Raw genomic sequence first — 25,930 nt, forward strand, 5'->3', positions numbered from 1 at the left:
GGTCCAGACAGCTTTAAGTAAAGTTATTTACTTGTTTGTTTAGCCTCGCCCATACTAGTAGTTTGCCAAAAACATTTGCCTTGGAACTCAGCTGATTAGTTACATTGATAAATTAGCTCCCAGAAGGTCATATGGTTGAACTCCTTCTTCAAACTCTTTCGTTAGCTTTCACACACTGAAGTATTTTAGTTCCTCCCTATTTCTAAATGGGTAAGGAAGAGAAGGTGTTCTAGATTCTGGGAATAGTATGAACAAAACCACAGAGAAGTGAATGTGTGTGGTGAGTCCAGAAAATGTGAGTAGTAGGGGAATAAAGCAAGGGAGCTTTTCACCCACCGTTATTACTGCTCTTGGCCTCTCGTGGATCTCCCAATTTCAGACTGAGCAAAGAATAGGGGCCAGGTTGTATTACACACCTGAGCCCAGCATGTGTTTTTTTTCTTAGGTCAAGAGACAGCATTGGGGCATCAATCAAATGCCCGGTTTCAGGGAATCAGAGAGCAAGGCCTGGGATAAAGTAGGGGTAAAGGCAGAAGGCAGACTATTCATCTTCTATTCAGCCTCCAGGAGAGTCTTTCCGTTCCCCGTCTCCACCATTCATGCATTATTGATCATGCTGGCTCACCCTGGAGACTAGGGAGTGGCTTTTTTTAGAGTCCAATAAGAGATCCATTGAGTTCTCCAGCCTCTTGTGCTTTCTAATTGAATTCTCCATGCTTTCTATAAAAGAATACATTTCCCTTTTTTTTCTTCCATGAGGGTAATTTCAGATTTCAGGCTGCAGAATATGACTGATATGACTCACAGGAATACAATTTATTTTATTGCGTATCATAAGATACAAGACATTACTTAGAAGACCCCAGGGAACAATTGGAAATTGCTTTTCTACCTTGTAGATTATTTAACAATAGCTGTTGTGATGTGATAAACTGATAAAAGATTAATTTCTGCGGTTATTATGTATACAAAAAACTAACCCCAAGATGATTGATATGATCCTATTTTGTGGTCTATAAAGGTTTGTAGGCGTGTTGTAATTGCACTAGTGTGAGCAATTTTAAGTGACATTTACCAGTCTGATTTGAAAGAAATGTTCTTTATTATGGGTCTTGATATTACCATAGAAGTAACATATGATTTTACTTGATTTTTCTGGTACCTACGCTCCCCAAATAACTCTCTATCCCTTTTAACCCCCCACCACCCTGATAATCTGATTCTTCTCCCTAGGCTAGTCAGGCTTTTGTTTAAACTTCCAATCCTGATATTTGTATGGTTGCATATTAAGCCCCATTTGGTATCACTGGCTTGAACTTCAGGTCTTTCCACAAAGCATACTTTCATCCGTTTCTAGGATACCAAGAGAGCACATCTGCTTTCGGAAAATTGAGTATGGTTTGCTTATTATAAGCCCCAGATAAAGAGAATGTCAACCTAAATGGGATGGTAGCTTCAGAACAGATTCTGTTCAGTGTGACTGAACAATGAATAAAAGCCACACCTAGTCAATTTGGGTGGAATGCTTGCCATAGCAGGCAAGTTTGTTCACTGTATTTAACAGGTCTGAATTGACATTTGCTAGTATAAAATTCCACCCCTGAAAGCTTTTGCTAGCTTTATTAAGGAAGTTTAGCAAGTGAGACAAGGGGCGTGACTCTCCAGTGTTTTTTGATGCAGTTAAGAGATAGTTTCTGATGTTCACAGCAAAGAAAAAAAAAATCATGTTTAAGAACTCCCCCTGGCATAATTAGGAGGCAAACAGGAACCCTGTAGAAGAATTTCAGGGAAATCAGACACACTGTATCACTCTGAGGCAAACTAATGTTTTTAAATTTGAGTTTCACAACCAGGAATTTTCATTACAGGAGGAAGGATTCTCATTGGTGGATGTAATGTATGCATATATAAAGGTGATATGGTGTCATAAATCTATTAAAAACATTTCTGATTTAGACATTTTGCATAATCTAGACCTATCCATGTCTAGTAAACCCCTTTAGTTTCTCTCTTTGAATGTGGTGATGCACATGGAAACAGTTCTTTACACACAGGTGTACTTGACTGACCCAGTCAAGTGTATTCACCTGATGATTTATATAGAGGTTATTCGTTCAGCCATTGGGGTGTGCCAAGTCCCCTGGTCTGCTATATGTTTTCCGTGGCCTTCATTCCTGTGGCCAAGTTAGGGTGTTTCAAATGACAGAGGCTATCAAAATGGGTTCCACTCCAGACTTGTCCTTTATTGCAAATAGTATCATCTGATGTCTGTCTGAACCCTCCCCACCTTTTTACATCATTTCTGTAATTCTATGTACCAAATACATTTCCCATAAACAAGCTCATATGTTTATCTGACATTAATATAGCAAGGAATGAAGGTGAGGTAGCACCTCAGAACCAAAAGGGGAAAAAATAGGAATTTCCAGTAGCTAGGACGAAGGGAGATACACTGACAAGGAACAGTATCTGGAGACCAGCGTTTTGAATGCTTTTCTCCTTTAATTAAATAGGAGCTATAAGGTGTTGTATTATTCCACGAAACTTTGGACTGCAACAGTTTTAAGCGAAAAGAAGCAGAGTTGCAAAATAATTTATTTACTTTTTCATTTTTGAAAATGTTAAGTACTTAAATGATTCAGGAGTTAAAGACAAAGGATAGCATCCTTCCCTAACCATGATACATTCTACATTTTGCCGATTCACATCAGAGTTACAGGTTTTCTAGTTCACACAGTTCACCTATAGTTCATATGGTTCACACACAAAGCTAACTTCATTGGCTGAAGTATCTGCTATCTCCCTATTGTCATGGCTCTTTTATTAAAAGTTATCATGAGGGGCGCCTGGGTGGCTCAGTCAGTGAAGGGTCTGCCTTTGGCTCAGATCATGATCCTGGGGTCCTGGGATCCAGCCCCATGTTGGGGGGAGGTCCCTGCTCAGTGGGGAGTCTGCTTCTCCCTCTCCCTCTGCCCTTTCCCCTCACTCGTGCTTTCTCTCTCTCTCTCTCAAAATAAATAAATAAAATCTTTGAAAAAATAAATAAAACTTATCATGATAAAAGGTGGGCAAGCCATTTTGTAGATTTAATGGAAAAGGAAACCATGTCTGTATTCCAGATGACCAGTCTCATGGTCAGTACAGAAATTACAATGTATTTTAATGAAGGTTCTTCAGAGGATTTTGCAGTTTATCTACTCTCGAAATGATAAATGATGACATTTTGTTCTTTCATCTCAATGTGCTTACATCTACATGTTTTGTAAAGTGATTTTTGCAAAATATGTAAGTTGGTGATGACAGGCATTATGTATTTATCAGGTTAATATGCTCTTAATATAATTAGGACTGCCATTATCATGTCATTATCATTGACTGAGGTTGACCAAATCACACCATAGGAGTGTGTAGAGTGCAACTAGCCCCAAATTCCTCTGGATTTTACCATGTTTGCTGAAAGGCTAGACAAGATTTCACTTTTAGATATGGCAACTGAAGCCTAACATTATTTATTTGTTCAACAAATTGTTCCCACAGGTAGGCTTACCTTGAGGTTAGTGAAAGCTCAGTGCCCCTCATTTGCATGGTCTCCGTCCAAGGCCCTGAGAGGAGCCCTAGCAATGTGTTTACATGTGTTTGTAAAGTTTGCAAAATATATTTGTGTATTCTTTGTTCTTAAGACTCCCCTCCTCTACCCAACTGCCTAAACTTCAGGCCCCACAGATCCTAGATTCACTCCTGATTGCAATTACTGGTCCAAAGTAGAGTCATTATTCAGGTTCTTTCCCTAGGCTGTGTATGTCACACAGCTTGAAGCTCCTTTTGTAGTCAAACAAAATGAGTCCCACCAGCATAAGTTTGCTGCCTTGCCCCAATTCTGTTAATACACAGTGTGAAACCTTGTTTGTTCAAAGGTTAAATGGAAATGCTACAATTTTGCAGCCAAACAGAGAGCATTTGTACATGATATCTTTTATGATGCCCCTTTCCTCTGATAGTAACAAGTCTCAACATTCTCCTGTTAACCTCCCTCATATATTCCCATGGGATAAATTCAACGTAATCTCCTCTCCACCCATTTTGTGTCCTCCTCTGGGGCCGCTTAGCTCCGTTGGCTAGTGCCTGGAGCTAATGAGACCATGTGGGCCCGTTAGCTTCTTTGTTCTTGATCACAGTCTAAGCTACAGCCAAATACTTCAAAACTACTTGGTGATCACCAGTGAGTTAAAGGCAGGAAGTTTGGAGGGCTGTGAAAATCTTTTTTCTGATGGAAGATAAAGCAATAGCAACAATCAACAAAATCAATACTTGATAATCTCACCTATCGGGGATGATTTTTTCCTTATCAAAACCATCCCCTTGGGGCACCTGGGTGGCTCAGTCGTTAAGCATCTGCCTTCGGCTCGGGTCATGATCCCAGGGCCCTGGGATCGAGCCCCGCATCGGGCTCCCTGCTCCGCGGGAAGCCTGCTTCTCCGTCTCCCACTCCCCCTGCTTGTGTTCCCTCTCTCACTATATCTCGCTGTCAAATAAATAAAACCTTAAAAAAAAAAAAAAATCCCCTTGCACAGATCAATATAGTTCAGTAGGGCCATCAGGAGACCTAGTGTAAAGCCTGGTTGCCCCCAGCACCTGATCATAATCTTAAACTGGTTCCCCCTAAACAATCCTATTTTGCCTTACTATCCTTTATACATCTACTAAATACTTTGTTAAAGATTTATATATTTATTAGAGAGAGAGAGCACACAAGAGCAAGGTTGGGGGGAGAGGGGCAGCGGGAGAGGGAGAGAGAGAATCTCAAGCAGACTCCCCACTGAATGTGGAGCCCAATGTGGGGCTCGATCCCACAACCCTGAGATCATGACCTGAGCCAAAATCAAGAGTTGGGCATTTAACCAACTGAGCCACTCAGGTGCCCCACATCTACTAAACATTTTAAACTCTTCTTTAGCGAGTCTCTGCTCTTAAACCACTCTGTGGATGCCAGTCATATTAACAATTCACTAGTCCCCTGGAACCACACATTTTGTAATAAGAAGTTGCATCTTTTGGTCTATAGTATCATTAAGCCATTTTTTTTTCAGAACTCTGCATTGGATACCTTCTGATACTGATGATTTAGCCACTCCAGTTTAAAAATGCACACATACAGGCACCTGGGTGGCTCAGTTGGTTAAGCGTCTGCCTTCAGCTCAGGTCATGATCTCAGGGTCCTGGGATGGAGCTCCATGTTCAGGCTCCCTGTTAACCGGGTGTCTGCTCCTCCCTCTCCCTCTACCCCTACCCCCCCCCCCGCTCGTGCTCTCTCTCTCTCAAATAAATAAATCAAAAATCAATCAATCAATAGAAATGTACACACACATATATTTGTGTACGCTTGGACGGGCACATGCATGTGTATAAATTATCCTGTGCTTCTCGTACCGTTTGATCTAGCATTTCCCATCTATGTGGAAAGATAGTTTGGGAGCAGCCTTCTGCTTAAAGTCTTCCTTAGCAGACAGCAAAACTGATGGATTTATTCAGTCTCTGTGCTACCACTTCTGATCCCTGATTGTTTCTTTTGTACTGTTTCTTTTGTACTGTGATGTTTGAATTGGATTTTTCTAACTGGTAAACCTAAAAGTAATCAATGGCTTAGCTTTTCATTCAACTCAGTAAATATTTATTGAGCATCTACTCTGTGCCAGACATTTAAGAAGGTAAGAGGTAGATAAAAAGATAAACTAGAAACCGTCTCTACCCTCAAGGAATGTATGATCTAACAATAGTAAGATGGTGAATTAATGTTCTTGTGATCCTCTTAATTTCTGATTTCTACCTGATCTTCTGTATTTTTTTTAATAGCTTAGGGCTTTTCTTTTTTTTCCTCTGTAGAGTTATCTATTAGCCATGCAAGGTTTTGCTTTGATTTGTGTTGTTGTTTTGGTGGTGGTGGTGGTGGTGGAGATTTGTTGAACTGTTGATAATCATAAGCTTTAGCATCCATTTATTCTGGACTCACATGGAAATGTTTATAGTCTGCAGGCTTCTTGCAGCTTCTTTGCTTTTCTCAGCTCTTGTCACCCCCCCCCTCCATATTTTGTTCAGTACCCTTTGTTAAAATTGGGTAACACTTGATTTTCCTTTCCTAGTGGAATACTAGTTAATTGTCGCTATTATTACACAGTGGTTCACAAACAAATAATTTTTAGGCCAGTCCTTGTTCACTTTTCAGGAACAGTCAAAATTGCCTTGCCCATCTAAAGAAGAAGTCATTTGCCCTCTTGCCAAATTCTTACCTGTAGTGACCATGTGGTCTTATGCAGATCTGTGTTTAGGCACTCCGTTGTAAGTGCTGGCCTACTTTGCAGCTTCTCTTCTACCAAATATGGGCAGATCCAAACCTGACGTGTCCTCCCTTGCACACTATGTTTTATACCTTTCACACTCACAGTCATCTATTGATCCTTTGCCTACCTGCCTACCTTAGGTGCTTCCTCTTACTTGGAAACTTCTGTGATTAAGGTCAGAAAAGCCAGACCTAGATGAGGACAACTCTTCACTTTTGACCCTTGAATTTATTTATTTTTTTCCTAGCTCTCTCTTGGGCCACAGTGACTTATTCATTAACAAGTATGGTTAGAACATAAACACCACTATCAGCTTGCATCTGTTTATAAAGTTAAGTCTCTATTATTAAGGGACCAATTAACCAGTCTGGAGGTTCCACGGGCCTCCTGCAATGTGCCTTTTGGCCACCTCAGTCCCTGCAGAACATCACTCGGAGAGTGTGGAGATGACCAAGCAAAAACTCTGAAACAAAGATTATTCAGTTGAGCTCCACGTGAAGTTAGTCAAGTCTGGGGGAAACGAAAATTATACATTTCAGTGTGCTTGGGGATTATCTAAGGACAGAAATTCAAATGGTGACAGTGAGCGGAGCTTCCTTTTATACTATATAAATGCTTGTCAATGAGCAATAAAATGTAGGTATTATGAGTGCTAGTAAAAGTTAGGAGTGTTATTTTTCTGGTATTAAAATCGAGTCAACAAATCGTTACCAAATGTTTGCCGTCCTATAAAAGAAAATGTTTGGTCGTCCACCTCTAGACAGGAGCTCAGAGAGAGAAGGCCTCAATTATGTTGACTTCAGGCCAGGATTAGCCTCAGTGACTTAAAGTATTTTGCATTCATCCGACAATAATTGTAACTGACCTTGAATTTTACTGAAGTAGCTACGAATAGATCTAAGCTGTTGGGGAGACACAAAGATTGCTTTAGCATAGCATTTCACTTCTATTTCTTTATACTAGTTTGCGGGATAACCCATTTTAAATAATAAGTTAACATTCCTAAAATGTATGTGTAAACTAGAGATACTTATTTCAGGCATTCAGGCATAGTTTTTTATTAAGATGTTTCAGAATCCTTTAAGACCCAATATGTGGTGGCTCCTAAATTTTTACCTTTACAAGAGTCCATCTGTCTTCCCATTCTTAATCACTGTGTAGTTATTGTTGTATAAAGAAATAGTTAAGAATCCTAATTTTAGTTCAATTAAAAAATATTTTAGTGAATACTGTAGTATTGGTTTCTAACACCAAATCTTTTCAACTTGCAGAATCTTGCCATAAGTATTAGATTTCTATATATTCACATATAAGATTAGTGCTTTACTCCAGAAACTGATGGGAGTGCTTTATTCTTTAGAATCCTCTAGAATGAGGGTCAGCAATGGTTTCTGTAAATGACGAAATAGTAAATATTTTAGGCTTCGTGGGACAAGAGGCAAAGTTGAGGATACTATCTACAACTTTTCATTAATACAGGTCTCCTGATGAGCACAGTGGAATTTATTTAGGGGTGCTGAAATATGAATTTCATATACTTTTCATGTGTTATGAAATATTACTCTTTTACTTTTTTTCAACCCCTTAAAAATGTAGGAACCAGGGCACCTGGGTGGCTCAGATGGTTAAGCATCTGCCTTCGGCTCAGGTCATGATCCCAGGGTCCTGGGATCTAGTCCCGCATCGGGCTCTCTGCTCAGCGGGGAGCCTGCTTCTCCCTCTGCCTCTCTCTCTCTCTGTCTCTTATGAATAAATAAAATCTTTAAAAAAAAAAAATGTAGAAACCATTCTCACCGTCTGGCCATGCAAAAGCAGGCTGGCCAAGTCTGGCTCAGGGGCTGGAGTTTGCCAATCCTTACCCTAGAACATAAGCTCTTAGACAGTGGATAGTCCAGAGCCCTGCACCAGTGGTGAATTCTGCGAGGGCTTTGAACTTCCTGAGGAAGTTCCATAGACCAGAGTCCACAGCTTTCCAAGAAGTCCAGGATTAAGGACAATTAGGGGCCACCATCCTAGAGACAATCACTGACTTTTAGGTACCGTGCAGTCATTCCTGGGAATTCCTACCTAGTAGCTAATACTATTAGAGACATTGGGGGTAAATAATTGTCTAGATGATCTGGTTATTCATGAATCGGTTGTCTCCACCATTCCTGTTGGCTTTATAAGACTCAGAGGAAGCTGAAATTCCACACCTCTAGTTTTCAGAGGGAAAACCTCATATTTTCAAATATTTAGTAAAAGTAATTTAGGTTCAGGTGAATATCTGAAACATATTTTAAGTGTCCAGACTGTTTCAGGCTGTAAGTAGAAATCAGATTCAACCTGCCAGGAACTTTTCTCTTTAAAAGGTTCTTTACCCCACAGGTGGGTTCTTGTTAACTCCACTGCCATGAAGGACTACAGCAGAGGTATAGGCAGGATGAAAGTTGCTTATTAAAACTGAATGTGTGAGCTTGCAGGCTGCTAAACAGGTGGCTGTTAGCCAAAGCTAAGCCCTTGAATGTTCAAATTCATGAAATGGAATAGTGACCCTGGGGCAGAAGTGGTGGTGGGAAAACCAAAAATGTGCATTTGAAAGTAAATAAGGGGGAGCCCGGGTGGCTCAGTCAGTTAAGCATCTGCCTTCAGCTCAGGTCATGATCCTGGGGTCCTGGGATCCAGCCCCAGGGCGGGCTCTGCGCTCAGCGGGGAGTCTGCTTGAGGATTCTCTCTCCCTCTCCCTCTGCCCCTCCCCCTGGCTCGAGTTTTCTCTCTCGCTCCCACTCTCTCTCAAATACATAAATAAATCTTTTTTTAAAATTCAGTAGTTTGGGGGGCTCCTGGGTGGTTCAGTCATTAAGCATCTGCCTTCGGCTCTGGTCATGATCCCAGGGTTCTGGGATCGAGCCCCACATCGGGCTCCCTGCTCGGCGGGGAGCCTTCTTCTCCCTCTCCCACTCCCCCTTGCTTGTGTTCCCTCTCTCGCTGTCTCTCTCTCTCTCCTTCAAAAAATAAATAAAATCTTAAAAAAATAATAAAAATAAATAAAAAATTCAGTAGTTTTTAAAGAGAATCATAATAATGGTTCTCACATTTATAAAAGGCAAAAAGCAAAACGTATCCAGGAGAAATAGTGTGGTGACTTCAGTGAGAAATTTACTATGAACGTCAGAGAGAAAAGAGAATTAGAACAGAGTACTATTGTGTGGTTCAAATACAGAGTTTTACCATGAGAGATTCTTGCTGATTTTTGAGACAGCCATGAATCCTCAAGTTGATAAAGCGTGCCTTATCATGGAAGCATGCCTGGGTAGTTGTTTCCAAGAGATTTCCATCTCATTCTATAAAATAATATCACATCAGCTAATTCCTGGAGCTTCGTATCTCATTTGATGAGATATGCCCTTATAGCTTTACATCACAGTGCCTCGTTGGGCTGGGGCAGCCCTAGACAGCTAGTCCTCCAACGTTAAAGCACCTTCCCTGACTGCACCATCAACTTTCCAGGTACCTGGTGTTTCCAGTGTTGAGGGTCCAAATTCTTTCTGTCCTTCCTAATACACCAATTAGCTACTTTGATAAAATCATCTGTGGTCCAGTGCAAATCGGGAAGCCCCTTCCTTCCAAGTCGGCATGTGGTTTTTTTTAATGGGCTTCATGGAGAAGGTGTGCAGGTGAAAATCTCAAGTCAGACCAGGGGGTGGGTTGGTGAATATATATAGCCCCTCACTTCGTACTCCACAGCCTCCCATTCTACCTGCATTTAGAGCTGTTCCTATTTGTGTGATTTAGCAGAACGTATGGGTACAGCTTGATGGTGCAGAAGATTCATTCTTTAGCGAAAGACATAAAAAGAAAGCAGGAGAGAACTCACGGCATTAGCAACACACCGTGAGACTCCACCAGGTGTACATCAGTGCACTAACAACCTTATAGAGTCCCTGCTAGAAATGTACCACATTTAGCCGTGGTTTGTCCTTAATTTGTTCAGTGCTTACATTTCTTTTTAAACTTTATCATTGATTCTATCAGTCATTCACTAAGAATGGGGTACTGTAGTGGAGACAAGAGAACTATCAAAGAAATTAGAACCACATTGAGAGGAAAAGACACCTACTTTGGAACAAGCTGGAAAATAACACATAAACTGATAAATTACATGGTTACAGATAATAAAGGCAATACATATATCAAGCTCTTTGAGATTGGGACTTTTGCAAGATAGAAAAACCCATGGGAGCCCTTTCCATTGCTCCTGCTTTCCTTTACAAGCTGTGCTCTAGTTGATACACCTTAAAATCCTGTCATCTTATTTCTTCCTGCCTAACAGGGATCCTTGGAGCATTTTTTAGGGCTCCTTTTGGACTGTGGATATCATCTGGCCCCCTAGGTAAAGACGAGGCTGGGCAAGTCAGATTCATTTGTGAAGTAGAACCCCTAATTTAAAAAAAAAAAATGACCATATCCATCTCATTTTGGGTGGACAGCAAGAAGTTGTTAGAACTCTCACTTTTCTTTAATCTACCCCTTTCTTCCACACTCCTTGCTGTCTTCCGTAATGGAGAGTGGGCCCAAAAGAGAAGTAAGTTGTTGATAGGGTTGGTGGGAACTTCAGCAGGCTAGAGCCGGGCAGTGCTAATAGGAAAGAAGAAGGAATGGGGAACAAAGGGGCTTTCAGGAGAACCTGAAGTCGGCCTGCAAGGCACATTGCCTGTATATATGATATCGTCCGTGGCATGGTTTTTAGGTTAAAAACAGAAGCGCAAGAGAAGACACATTTCAAAGACATTCCATCAATGAGACTTAATGTGGCTAATTCATGACTCAAAATTGTGTGCCTGGTTTGATCAGTTTACCAATAAATTTGTTACTCAATGAGATTTGTTGGTTTAAAGCAACTCCTGTGTGGTAATTAATATGAGACTAAAAATCAATCGGTAAATTTGGACATGACTTAGGCTTTTTGAAAGAGTGTGTCCTTGTGTAATAGTAGTAAGAATCTATTTACCTCTAATACCTTTTTTCTCTTTTAAACATACAGACTTCTTTTCCTATGAATCCGTCACTTGCAGCTAATCCTGCAATGGCTTTCAATCCTTACTTACCTCATCCTGGGATGGGCCTGGTTCCCGCTGAACTTGTACCGAATGCACCTGTTCTGATTTCTGGAAACCCGCCTCTCGCATTGCCAGCAGCTGCTGGTCCCAAACTGATGCGTTCGGATAAACTGGAGGTATTGGTGTAGAACTACGTAAATACCTATAGGGTAGCTATTAACCGCATGCACAAAGCAACATTCTCAGAGCCCAGGGTTTTGAATGCTTTAAACAAGGGCACCTGGATTTCTAGCTTATGGAGTACAACCTCGGGAAAACGGTAAAGGTTTTACTACTGCAGTCGCACCCTGCTGTGAAGTGCATTGATTCGGTCGTACAACAAGTCAAACAATGTCTTAGCGTGCCCAACCGCAGACTCGCTGTGGAACTGGAAACCTGGTGGGAACGTTCCTTTTCCCCAGGCTCCCGCTTGACAGACTGCGATGAACTGTATTGTTAATGAGTCTCAACTTGCTAGAATAATCTAACTGGGGGATGGAAAAAAAAAAAAAGTAGACTAACTCTCTATGAATGCAGAATGTGAAATGAGTATCATAGAATCTAAACCTTTTTCTCCATCTTAAGAATGATGGACTAGATAATAAATATCCTCCCTGCCTATGAAAAGGCAATCTAAAAGAAACTTCAAACAGCGTTTTGATTTAAGGAAGTCCTTCAGTCTTCCCTTGTTATGCTTCATAGATTGAAAGAAATAGCTAGTCCGTTTCATACAGAGTCAGAGTCACTGGCTGACTTAAATGCCTGGCAGTGTATCGTAATAGAATCTGATTGTACACATAGCTCAGTCGTGAGCCACGATTTTGCTGGGGAAAACTGCATGGCTGTGTGATAAAGACTTATCTTGGAGTCGAGCAAAACAGCCACCTCTTGCAAATTTGGCTAATTACACTTCAGGCTGTGAATTAACTGGAAGATTATTAAGTGGTTTTCCACAATACTTTTAAGCACTTTGATTTCAACGTAAGGAAAACAGACAACTTTGCTTCGGAGGGAGCGGAGTATTTTTCCCTTGGACTAGAAATGTCTGTGTTTACACCTCACACTGAATATGGATTTACCTTATCCTTCAGCTTTTTAGGTTTTTCCTAAATAGATGACAAAATCATGTAGACTACTGCTCTTGCATTTGCTGGCGAAATAAATAAAAGCTAATCACCTTCCAGGCATCAATGTGATGTGTGTTTTTGTTTTGTTTTAATTTAAGGTTTGCCGAGAATTCCAGCGTGGAAATTGTACCCGTGGGGAAAACGATTGTCGCTATGCTCACCCCACGGATGTTTCCATGATTGAGGCAAGTGATAATACCGTGACGATCTGCATGGATTACATCAAGGGGCGATGCACCCGGGAGAAATGCCGGTACTTTCATCCTCCTGCACACTTGCAAGCCAAACTCAGGGCAGCTCATCACCAGATGAACCATTCAGCTTCTGCCGCTATGGTAAGTAAGAAGGAACCAGGTGTTGTGGACCGTTGCGGGGTAAATGATAGTATATCCCCCAGCTTGTCGAATATCCTTGTAACCATAATCTTGGATAGTCATGAATGGATCTTACTCTGAATAGCCAGGGTTATAAGCTGGAAAAGAGAGAACCTATTTATTCTGCTTCATTCACTGAAATTTTGTCAAGATAATCGTTTCAAAGCTTTACTAACGATTTTCATTGACCGTGCTTTTTTCCCCATCTTTAGAGGAAGGCTACATTATGTAATTTAAACAGGAAATTATTTTTGAGTGGTTTTTGATCGCCTGACTAATCCTAATAACCTACAAAGGCAGAAAGTTACCTCTCGGCCCCGTGAGCCACCTTCATGGACACTGTGCTAGTAAGGTAGGAGGTCGGGAAAATATACGCACAGCACTCCAGTGTGATGGGTTGAGAAATAGGAATTAGTGTTACTTAAGTTGGTCATAGCTATCAGTGACTTTGATAAGCGACTTGCAATTTCTTTTTTGATGTGGGCCTTTCCTCGTGTCATAGGGTATAATAATCCCAATAAGGGAGCAAACCCTGAGGAAACCTCATGATCCCGAAGCCCATGACAGGAACTTACCACTTCCTAAACGAGATGCATTTATTTTCAAACATCCCTATTTGTGAAGAAGGTTTCCCTCACATTGAGTCGCAATCTACCTTGCTATCACTGGAACTTAACACTAATTTCATTACACAAAATAAGTCAGTCCCTATTCCATAGGAGTGGGGCTCTCGTGTCTTTTTTCTAAGGCAAGTACTCCAAATTTCTCCAAACTTTTCCCAGGGAGTATAGATGGAAGGACACAGCACCAATTCTCCCTTGATCTGGAAATCAGTCTGTTGATGAATTTTAAAAAGACTTCACCAAGTGGTTTTGGTCTTAAATTCTTTTGAATGAAGGGATTTTAAGCTACGGAAATAGCAAGGTCTCCAAAATGTTCAGTGCAGATTTTAAACCTCCAATTCTTTGATCACTTCTGTTGGTGGCATAGAGTTTAGGAGCAGTGTGGGTCTATAATAGAGAGGAGGAATACAGTAGGCCCCCTAAAAAGAAAGGTTCTCACATGCCTGAGATATACAAGGAATGGCTTGTTTATGCCATTGAACACCTGTTCCGTGCTCAGTCATGGGGCCTTCATATGTATGTGTCCATTTCTCATGACTTGGCTGTGTTTGGTAGAAGACATATAAGTCAGCCCCAAATTTCCATGTAGAGAGTTAACTATTTGTTATCTGGTAGGCCTTCATTTGGTACTTGTGAATATCAATATAAAATTCCTTTCTGAGTAACTGATCAGAGCAGGATCTTAGCAGGAAGGTCAGATTGGCCACCAGAATTGGTTCAAGGTAAGATCAAATAAAGGAGGCTTCTTGAAGAAATGTAAGCTTTCTGGAATACTACTCAGCCATCAAAAAAAAAAATGAAATCTTGCCATTTGCAACGACGTGGATGGAACTAGAGGGTATTATGCTAAGCGAAATAAGTCAATCAGAGAAAGACAATTATCATATGATCTCACTCATATGTGGAATTTAAGAAACAAAACAGGATCATAGGGGAAGAGAGGAAAAAATAAAACAAGACGAAATCAGAGAGGGAGACAAACCATTAGAGACTATTAACTCTAGAAAACAAACTGAGGGTTGCTGGAGGGGAGGAGCGTGGAGGGATGGGCTAACTGGGTGATGGACATTAAGGAGGGCACATGATGGAATGAGCCCTCCTTAAATAAGACTGATGAATCACTGACCTCTACCTCTGAAACCAATAATACATTATATGTTAATTGAATTTAAAGTTTAAAAATAAATTTAAAAAATAAATAAAAGAAGCTAGGCATAAAAAAAAGAAATGTAAGCTTTCTGTATTTTTAAAGATTCAGAGTTGAAATGCTTTGTAAAAAAGTTTTTTTGTTTTTTTTACCTTTTTCATGTTCATGTGCGTAGCTCAGCTTGACTTCTCTGAAAGCAGTTTGTATGCATTTAAAAGCAAAAGACGCGAAGGGTAAATATTTAGTTCCCAAAGGAAAATAGAGATACCTTTAGACTTTGTGATCCACAGGAAAAAGGAGGTCATGGCTTGCCCCCTTTTTGGCATGTGGAATGCTAGTCACTCAACACAAGTGTTCCTGTCTCCTTAAGAGTTTGGAGCATGCCTAATTCTTGTCACTGGGACATGTTTTTTAAGTCACATGTAATTTGCTGACAAAAAAAAAAAAAAAATGTAAAAAGTCATGTCAAACTTCTCCAGTGAATCTGATCCAGGAGCAAATCTGAGTATTATAAGCACAGTGGGATTTTGAAAGAAGTGTAGACATGAAAGAAGGATTTTAAATTCTAATGCATTTTAGAATTAAACCTGACAAGGACTTAATGAAGCCAGTGATACATCCTGAAATGCACAGCGAGCACCTGTAAATGAGAATTGCACGCATTTTGCTGTCTATGTTATCTGGGTGAGGCGGGTGGTGGGGAAGAAAAGAATTTGCTTTTCCCTCACATTAGTTGGGAGAAGCACAGTTATGGATTTGGACCTGAAGTCCTTCTAGAATTTAGATTTTGTTTTATGGAACTGCAGTATCATCTGTTTTATCACCATCACCATTGATCTCCTAGATCCATGTTGAAATTTTAGCTGGCCAAAATCCCTTTCCTGCTCTATCTGTTGCTTCTGCTCATCTCATTGTAATAGATTCATGGATGAACATCCCCGAGATGTTAATTTTAAATGATTATTTGCTGTTAAGCTTGAGGTCACATCTTGCTCAAGTGAGGAGGCCCCTTTTTATTGGCCTAGATGAGTGAAGTTGAAAATCAGGGTTTTTTTTTTCCCTGTATGTGTATTTCCCGTTTGGGATTAAGTACTCATCTAGTCAATTGCTCAATGGATAGGCTGGCGAAGGGTTCCCGGGCCACACTAACTGCTGCCTGCTTGCTTTGAGTACATTTTTTACTTTCTCTGGTGCTATTTATTAATCCCTCCCTCCCTCCCTCACAGGCCCTCCAGCCTGGTATGCTTCAGCTGATACCAAAGAGATCGGCACTTGAAAAGACCAATGGTGCCACTCCGGTTTTTAACCCCAGCGTTTTCCACTGCCAGCAGGCTCTGGCTAACCTGCAGCTCCCGCAGCCGGCATTTATCCCTGCAGGTGAGAACAGGGCTCTGGGCCACGCGAGTCTAGCCATGTTGTGAATGGGTACAGCGCACGCCAGCTGCCAAAGAGCTTTAATGGAGAACTGTGGACAGGTGTTTGGGTTGGAAATAAAACAAGGCTGTTAGACTTGCTCTGCCAGTCTTTCGGACCAAATGTCTCTATGATTCCTTAAAAGTAATGGTTTGAAATCAAATGAGGAAAAACTGTTGACATTTTTCTTTTTAACATTTCTTAGTTTTTGCTTCTGATGATTGTTTCACTTGATTCAGTCTCAAACTAATTCCTTGACTCTTAGGTATCCCTTGAAAAGACACTGGTCACCCTTTAAAAAAAAAAAAAAAAAATGTTTCCCAGCTTCAGCATTGCAAAAATACGTCATCTGTATATCTTTGATATGCCAAAGATAGTTATAATAAACCTACCCTTTAACTTACAGTGTAGTTATAAGACAGTATAGTGTGTGTGTGTATATATATATATCTCACATACTTTTAGCCTTTAACTCTTATACCAGTTAATATAAAAAATAGAGCAGTTTATCATATTTTCCTGATACTATGCAGGATATTTTGTTACCTTCTACATTCAAATATATGTAATACCATAACAGTTTTGTACCAAACTGAATAGAAAATTTTGTTCAAATAAATACCACATATGAGGAGAAATACTTTTCTTCCTGTGGTTCAGTACTTTAAGAATGAGCATATATTAGGAATAAATTGAAAATACTAACCACTGGGAGTACAGTAGTTTTTGTTTTTTTGTTTTTTTTGTTTTTTGTTTTACCAGAATCATAAATGCCCCGGTTTGGAAACTATTATTAAATGAAACTGCTATGCTTTAAAATTAGTTTAGAGAACCTTATTGACTATATAAACGTACTAAACACATGGTATTATATACCTACACTTGAAAACACCCATTGGTTAATTGTTAAATTAATCAGCTAATTAATTTAGAAAGAAGCCATAGACAACCAATCTTTAACCACAGTAGTTCTTTATTTAAAAAAACAGAATTTTTACAATTTTTAGACTTTTTTTGCTGGATATGGCTAATTTAAAGTCTAGATTTAGGAGCGAAATGTCAGAAGAATCCCTTTCCCCCTAATTAATAGCAAAATTAAAACCTGTTGGGCTGAGCGCCCCCTCTTGATGAAAAACCTCTTTGCTCTGTGTTCATAGTCAAGTTCACCGTTGTGAGGTGGATGAGGCTGTGGTAATAGGTGTCCAAAATAAAAATGCAATTTAAGCAAGGTAATTCCTTTAAAGAAAAAATTAACATTCAGTTTTATACCTAAGAATCCAAGAATTACTTTGATTACCTGGGTTGGGAGCTTAAAACTAAGCTGTAATTGTGAGCATGGGAGTTTACTGGATTTGCATGTGCTCATTAATTAATATTGCAAAGAATATCTTTCTAGTTAAAAATGATTTCTCTCCGTAAAGATTTAATAATGAAATCTCTCTCCTTTACTTTTCACGCTTTTCTGCATGGTGTACAGGGCCAATACTGTGCATGGCACCCGCTTCAAGTGTTGGTAGGTTTTGTACAAACATTCTCAACTTTTTCTAATCCGAAAATAAGTGTTTTTCTGTCATGACTGTGAAGGAGATGAGTGACTGGTGATGTGGTTCATGGGCCACCAGCTTGGGAGGAAGGGGCATTTGGAAAGCGTCAGGGCACAAAGAAGAGAGAAAGCAGGCAAGGTAAAGAAGCTTGGAAGTGGTATTGTGGCCTGCCTTTACTCTATGGAAGGCTGAGCATATTTATGACAAAAGCTGCAAGAAGGTACTTAACTTCTCACTGCAGTTTCACCACTGTGGCTACCAGACCTTTCCCTCTCCTACGATTATAATGCAGCTATACCGTGATGAGAATAATTTATATGTACAGATATCCTAGAAAACGAGTTGCATCGCTAAGCGTAAGCAGGTTAGGGTACTTCATCCCCAGTAGGAAGAAAATAAGAGAATTCTGCACTTTTGTATTTTAAAACTGATATTTGTAGCACTCTTTGGACATTTTCTGAAGAGTAAAGATTTAATAGGGTGCTGTCTGTTTCACATCTCTGTCATTGTGGAATGACAACAGTGCTACGCTCTTGAGTCCTAGGTGATCGCCCCTGGGGCCAAATACTGACCCTGCCATTTCTCTCCTTTCATCCTAAAAATTGCAGCTGAACTATTTTGAAACATTTCCTTAGCCAGCCAGAATGGGCAGTTTTCTTCTTAGCTTTACACCTGTTGCTTTCTAACGTGTAATTCGTAAAGTATAACAAAACAGTTCTTGCCCCCCTTCCCCCACCAAAGTTATCCACAAGATCTAAATCATTCTATGTTGACAAGGAATGAGTTAGGCAAAGCTAGAGCCTTCTGTAGTGTTCTGGGATGAATTCTGTAGTGTCCTGGGAGGAAATGCCAGGAGCATGGGAACCAGGCACAACAGAATCCTTTCAGAATGACTCTTTGGGGATATGTGATTCTTAACAATCACTTACCCGCAGATCCTTTAATCAGTCACCAATACAATCTGGTAGCCACCTCAAGACCATTTTTACGTCACTAACATTGAAGAAGACAAGAAAGTTGACTTGTTTCCATTGTAGGAGTTCTCAGTTCCTCCAGTCCATGGGCACAGACCAGGGGAAAACAGCTCCATTTGATACAGGGAGGAATTGTCCCACCGCACACCCCCCACCCCACCATGTCCTATCAATCCAGTGCTTTTCATCCTTTTTGAGAGTTTGCCATAGCCTGACCTCCGTCCTATTGGTTGACCAGAGTAGATGCAGAACCCAAAAGGGACAAACAGGTTTACTGAAATAAAACAAAAGGTCAAAATGACACACAGTAGTAGCACTCACAAACATAGCAGGGGGTGACCCCTGGCCTCGGAGGTGGGGCCTCCGTTATGGAGGGATCGGCTGTCCCCTGTAGGAAGTAAAACATGTCCACTGATACTAACAGGAGCATCACACGCGTATGATTAGAACAGACTTCTGCAAGTTGGTGAAATGTGTAGGAATGCAAACTGCATGCCTCGGTGGCACTGTGCTCCGAAAGGGCAAGCAAGAGTGTTCTTAGAATCGACAAGTGATACACTAAGGGATGTCTATAGGTAACGGGTTACTGGAGATACGCTTAAGGGGTAACTACAGGACTTCTGTTAATCACCACTTGGGGTACATTTGTGGTTTCTTTGACATTGTATATATTGATTTTCCTCTCTCCAGGCCATTTACTTTCTCTGTAGACATTCAGAAAATCTGAACTCAATGGATGTAGACATAAATTATTATATATGCATGCTCGCCATTCACGCCGTACCATTCACACATTAATTCCTTAGTTTGCTTTCCAAAATGAGCTAGAAATGAGAAAAGCATCCCAAAAGCTTTTAAAATGAGACAGAAACTAGACAAGGCAAAAAGAGAACATCCTGAAAGAGACGTGACAGCTGCTAACCCTACAGTCGTCACTTCAATAATTGCGATGAAGACAAGATTTTGTCGGGTGTTTACTAGGAAGCCCCCCATGTGTTTGTTTGACAGACAGCGTAGATTTCCAAGGGATTTGCCAGAGGTGTACTTAAAAACCTGCATGCACAATCCACTGTGTTCCTCATATCTTCTCCCCCACCACGTACCCACCAATCGAACTGCCTTTTTTTTTTTTTTCCACATGTAGATCAGGTAAGTATACCTGTAACTGTCTCTATGCATGTGCCAAGCTAGTGATGATACTCAGGTCTCTCAGTTAGCGAACCCAAGCACCAATTCACACTTCCCCACTCACATTTCAACTGTGCATCCCAGTCACCTGCTTGACGAGGCATTCCAATAGGTATCCTTGGTAAAATCAGCTTTTGTTCTATGCGCTCATCATAGCCCCTTCCGAAAATTCGGCCTTTTAAGTCAACTGTGTAATGGGATTCTGCTAAACAACTAGCTGTTGAGAGTGATGCCGTTTTCCTTAATGGTAACTATAATGGGCTTTCCCCTTTTCTCTTTTTAAATTTTTTCCCCCTTCCACGCTGTGTTGCTTTGCGCTGTGATTGCATGTTGCACCCCGGTGTGTCCATTACGATGATGTCCCATGGCTTCTTGCTGTGCTACCTACCGCGCCCCGTCCCATCGTTTTCTGTCATGGTTGCGTAAATTCTCCACCCTCCCGTGTGTTGCTTCCGTGGTTGCCTACTGAAAGTGCCCATGATGCACGGCGCAGCTCCCACCACTGTGTCTGCAGCACCAACACCTGCCACCAGCGTCCCCTTCGCTGCAACAGCTACAGGCAATCAGGTTTGGCCGTTTATTTTACCTGTTCAGACGTAGAGAACTACCGTGTGTTGCTAAGGCACAGCATATGCCTTTGGGATTGGCGAGAGACACTGAGCCGTACTCCTGGGTGTTTCTTAAGCAGTCGTCACACTTAGAATTTTTGTTCTTGTGTATCTTCTGGATGGGTGTATCTGCCACCCATCCTGAGGTGAATCAGCAGTCTTCTCAGTTTCAGTCAGTTCCCGGAGGTCACTCTTCCTATGCTATCTTCACGATTGCTGCTGTCACACCAATCCTCAAACACATATACTAAGTACTCCTTAAATACTTCCTCATTGGTCAAGAGAAGAATCTATTTTATTTTACTACCATTGTTTCAGTTATTGCGTTTGAACTTGCCCTTGGTACTATCGTCACCTTTTACCTTCAGATCTGCTGGAAAGAAAGCCAAACAGCACACTTCTTTCCAGGGCACAGATATCCTTATCATTAGCCCGTGATGACGTCAGCACTGTCACACTGACACTCCGACACTCGGTGACACTCAGTGATGACATCAGAGATCTCACACGGACCTTAGATGTGCCTGTGTTGTTGTGATTTTCATTTGCTTTAGGTATTTGCAGGTGGAGTCCAAGACAGATTTTAAATTGGGGGAGAGTCTCGAAATTGTCATGAGATACATAGAACAATCATCGTGTAACGTGAGGGCTGTTTTGCCTTACTGAGGTGGTAACCATGCTTCAAGCCTGCACGTTCCACAGCTGCTTCAATTACAAGTGATAACCACACAGCACGTAGAGCATTAATCCACTGGGGGAATAAGCCACATTCTAATCTGTGCTTTGCAAAATTAACCATTAGTGGATATGGTTAATATGTCTCATTTTTTCTGTGAAATTGATTTGCTTTTTAATTGCCATGTCCAAACAGTGAACAAAATAAATGGGATTCTCTCAAGAAACTATTTTAATCTAAAATCTTTTTTACTACTATAGATACCCCCATTATCAGTAGATGAACTGAATAGCAGCATGTTTGTTTCACAGATGTAGAAGTTACCAGTAGAACAGTAAGTTTCTTTAAGTATTAATATGAATAATATTTATAGAGGATATCTTTTATATTTACACAATTGCATTTGCTAAAGGCTTTGGTAAATATTTTCATTACTAGGCATTGCTTATAACGTAGAGCTTGAGTTAAGCATTCCAAATTTTCCAAATTGAAATGTGGAGAGCAAATATGCAATTTTTTCTATGAAAAAATGACAGCCAGTCTGTGTTTTCCCAATGAGCTTACAAATTCTGAAACGTTTTCCTGTTAGGAGTGTGAGTTGTCAGCCCAAGGCACAGATCACTTTTGAATATTAATTCTTTAACACTTTTCTAGCTTTGTTTTTTTGTTGTTGAAGTAAAGCAAAGTAATTTTGTCACAGTCTGACTACAATGAATATCTTAAAGGCAGTCAGCAATATACTTCTCCCGTGATATCGTAAAAGATTGTGCTTTTTCCACTCTGCCATTTTGTGTTGCTTTCCATGTAAATCTATCAGAATTGCTCCAGCTGTTTTGAATTTTGAGTGATATAATTTAGTAATGTAATCATTATTTTCATTCAAATCGTGGCTTTTTTTTTTTTTTAAAAAAATTGTTGTTGTTGGATTCCCGTTACCCCACCCCCCACCCCTTTGATCTCCCATTTGCCCCATCCAGAGCCAGGCATAGCACACACTTAATTTGAGGAGTCCTTCACTTGGAAAATGTGACTTTTCAAGCCACTTAAGATTCCAGGGTATCTTAATTAATTACTGGTAGGGACTAATTAAACAAGAAGTGTACGAATTCTGAATTGCATATATTAGTCACTGAAAGTTTGAGGTTCTCACGACTGGAGTGTTTCATTTAATTGACGGAGGTGATGGTTCTGTTCTCTTGGTGAACTAGTTCCCCAGAACCTGGCCCAGAACACGAACTCTGTCCTGGACCGAGCCTATGGCTTGACTGCACATTAGACCATTAGACAGACAAGTCCCTTTGATCATAAGGAATGTTTTACAAAGACACCTTTGAGTATGTGGAATAACGGAAGTAGCTGTAAATTGTAATTGTTTTCAGGCGAATCATTTGGGATGGTGGCAACTTGGGATTAGCATCAAGCGTGAGAATATAGGTTTTGCAAACACCTGCCTGATTCTCATGGGCTGCTTTACAATAAAGTAAACAAAAGTTGTCAAATATAATGACGAGCTTTCCAACAGCACATGTTTGAGAATCGTGATTCCTTTTTGCTAGACTCCATTAGAAAATTTAGGCGTATTTAACACACCATAATCACTTCAGTGTGTGACAGATGTCGAAAATTTCTCCAAAGTTCAAGAGAGTAATTTTGTAAAATGCTACATACCTAGATTTCACACCTTGGCTATTTCTGCATGGCTCCAAACAATTCAAATAAAAAAAGTTTAAAGTATGTTTCATATTTGCATATTTCAAAATGGTGGGTATCGAACATGTTTTCCCAATATATGTTGAAGGAAGTGGAGAGATGGGTGGCTGTTCATCCACACGTTCAGGCATTGTGTGGATGAAACCTTAAATGACTGAGCGCATCTCTGTCACCTTAGGGCAGTTCTGTGCACTAGCACTCAGTGAGACCATGAACTGTCATGCCGTATGACTCTCTGTGACCCTTTCCAACAGCCCCATTTTCACAGGTGTAGGATATGAAACTCAGAGTGGGGAATATATTGGCAGTTCGCATACAGAACTGGCACAAGAACCAAGTATCCCGACTCCTGCTTCAATAACCCCTTAATATTTCTCACTCTTTCTCTCTCTCTCTCTTTTTTTTTTTCCATTTCAGTTGAAATTCTGAACAAGAGAGTTACAGAGTATCAAGATCTCTCCGTGAGAACCTCCATATGGCCTTTCCATATATATTCTCATAGGTCCTCTTCTACCAATGCTACAATAAGTGTGATGCGGTCAATATATTAAACCAAACGCATATACCAACCAACAGATTCAAACAAAACCAATAAAGCATTAAACAGTCAGTGGAGATGTTAAAACAAAACACACATAGAAAATGAATAACTAACATTTATCTTATTTGAATTAGTAGGTAGAACATGACCATAAAGTTTTGTAGTTTGTTACATTATTCTTTGTGATTTTCCAATAGCCATTATGCTGAGTGAATCTCCACAGTGGACTGTTGGCTTACTGTGCATTCTTGGTGGGTAAATGTTCGTCTGTTTTAAAGTGTTACCTTACTGTTTTGTTTACACAATAGTCTCTTGGGTTGATTTAGAATGTAACGAATGTATGCAGTACCATTTTCCTCACTATTGTATTGTGGTGTGGTGTGTTGTGTTAGATTTTGACATACTATAGTGTTTTCCTCTAGACGTGTGGTGTTTGATTTCAACTAGAATATTACTAATGGGAAACAGAAATATCTGTGTTTGAAAAACATAACAGATTAATGTTAACATGCTTTCTCTCTCTTTAGAACATTTCTGTAGGTTTCTTGGGGCAGACATTCATTATAAACATGCATGTGTATAATTTGTACCTGTGGATCTGACCTTGCATAATACAATCACATGACTAGGTTTTTTTGAGGGGAGAGAGAAATAATTACCTGCAAAAAACAGGGAACTTCTGGAAATATGAACCCCTAATCTCACTGCTCAAAAAGCTTGCAAAATTACAATTTACCTTTAAAGGTAAATTTCTCAGCATTTATGTGAAGTGCCCATTACATTTCTTGTGGTTCAAGGATCCTATCTCCTAGGCTGAGCATCTAAAGCTGAGCCATTTGTCAACTTCAGCTGAAGATTGGTACTTGGAGGCTTAAAGGTATGCTAATTGTAGATTATAAATTAAACAGGGAGGTGAGGGCGTGGAGATAGTTTTTCCGTTTTAGAGGAAAGTGTGTGAGGCAATCTTGCAAAAGTCAGGGTGAAAGAAAAGTGGTTCTGAGTGAGGCCTTTCCTCCCCAAATGGATAGCCTTCTCCATTGATCACAGCGGGAGCATGAGTATAGGTTTGGAGAAACCGTGGGGGGTGAGGAGGAGGGTAGGAAGACATTTCAAGTGCGTCTTTGATTTGCTTAAAACTGCTAGGAAGGCTGTCCACAGTTGTCTTTAGCTTCAGTTCACCCGAATTTCCAGTTCCGTTGAATGCTTCAGTGAAGGAGCCAACATCTGTGTCAAGTTGCCTTTCCCAGACTTTATTAACAACAGAGTCATATCATAACCAAGCCTTTTTTTGTTTCCTCGTTTAGATTTGTTTGTTTTTATATGTATTTGAAAACTGTAATAGGTTCTCAGCACCCTTTAGATGAGGCAGACCAGCTACGCTCCATGGAGCTGAGCTGAATTCACGTTACTAGTCCTCGTGAAATAATTGTATAACCAAGTAAAACAGTAGTTCGTATGGTAGGTGACATACCTCCTCCACTGTACTCAGTTATTAAAGTTACTATTGCTATACAGTGCTGGAACCATAAGACACTTCACATCAACCTAGGTTTAATATTTTCTACTAAATATATATTCTTTCACTAGAAGGCATACAATCAGCAAACTTAATGTTATAGCAGGTTTGTTCTCCTTCAGGAAAATGACAAGCAAAGAGAAAATGGGATTTAGGATACCTTAAGCTGGTTAGCAGCATTTGAATCATAGAACAATGGAGTTTGCATAACTTTCTCACAAGGGATGAAACTGGGGCCCGGGGCACGTGACCTGCCCACAGCTACCTACCTAATCGGTGGCAGTCAGACCCAGAAAAATCTCACGACTTTCGGTTGTTCCTCTGTTTCTCACCGTTTGTGCTTCGGCCCATTCGCGACTCCCTCCCAAAGCAGATCCATTCCGCTCAGAATACAAAAGGGCAAAATTAACTGTGCGGGAGTTGATATCCTATTGTTCTTAATGATCAATCCCAAATCACGATCATCAGTAATTTCTAAAGGGTCTTGCTTGCATCAAGACCCTGTCATCTATTAACAGTATTGCCTGGAGTTAGAGAACAAGACGTGGCCAGACTTTTGCCTGTTGACTCCATGAGCCACTTAATTTCTGTTTCCCAAAATCTTAACGTTGTTAGAGAAGAAAGTAGAGTACACCTTTGTGAAATAACTTGTGTGTAGAACCCGTGCTGGCAGAGCTAATCACACAAACCCAGGAAGGATGCACCTGAGCTAGTCTGGGGTCTTCCTTAAAGGGGCTAGAGATGTCTTCAGTGCGAAATGAACTCTTTTGTGTAGTTTGACATTTTGATACAACGTATACTGTCTCATTTAACCTTTTAAACTTCTGACGAAGATGTACATAGACAAGCAGCCTAGTGTACAGTGGTTTTTATGATGCTGAGAGCACTGGAAGACATCCATGATGACTTATTTTTCAGTAGGAGGTTCAGTGAAGGATATTCAGGGTAGTTGCAGTGTGGGTGCCACAATATTTGATATGGCTGGCATTTTAAAAGTTACTTTGTAAGTGAATTTAGAAGAAAGGCGATTCAAAGCACTCAAGTTTTGATCAGATGCAAAAGAACGTTGACAAAAA

At 40.4% G+C, this 25,930-nt stretch overlaps 1 protein-coding gene across 1 annotated transcript in view; it reads left to right on the forward strand.

The window, feature by feature from the left end:
* MBNL3 (muscleblind like splicing regulator 3) overlaps positions 1–23,699 on the forward strand; it is a 59,779-nt gene extending 36,080 nt beyond the window's left edge. Inside the window, exons 3-9 of the mRNA XM_044911965.1 lie at positions 11,359–11,550; positions 12,639–12,875; positions 15,911–16,061; positions 17,575–17,610; positions 20,276–20,370; positions 21,348–21,421; positions 23,215–23,699. Of these exons, the coding sequence (XP_044767900.1) occupies positions 11,359–11,550; positions 12,639–12,875; positions 15,911–16,061; positions 17,575–17,610; positions 20,276–20,370; positions 21,348–21,404 (768 nt within the window). The 3' untranslated portion in view covers positions 21,405–21,421; positions 23,215–23,699. The remainder of the gene's footprint in view (positions 1–11,358; positions 11,551–12,638; positions 12,876–15,910; positions 16,062–17,574; positions 17,611–20,275; positions 20,371–21,347; positions 21,422–23,214) is intronic.
* Positions 23,700–25,930: the final 2,231 nt, after the last annotated feature.

The sequence above is a fragment of the Neomonachus schauinslandi genome, chromosome X, assembly GCF_002201575.2.
Source record: "Neomonachus schauinslandi chromosome X, ASM220157v2, whole genome shotgun sequence".
NCBI lineage: Eukaryota > Metazoa > Chordata > Mammalia > Carnivora > Phocidae > Neomonachus > Neomonachus schauinslandi.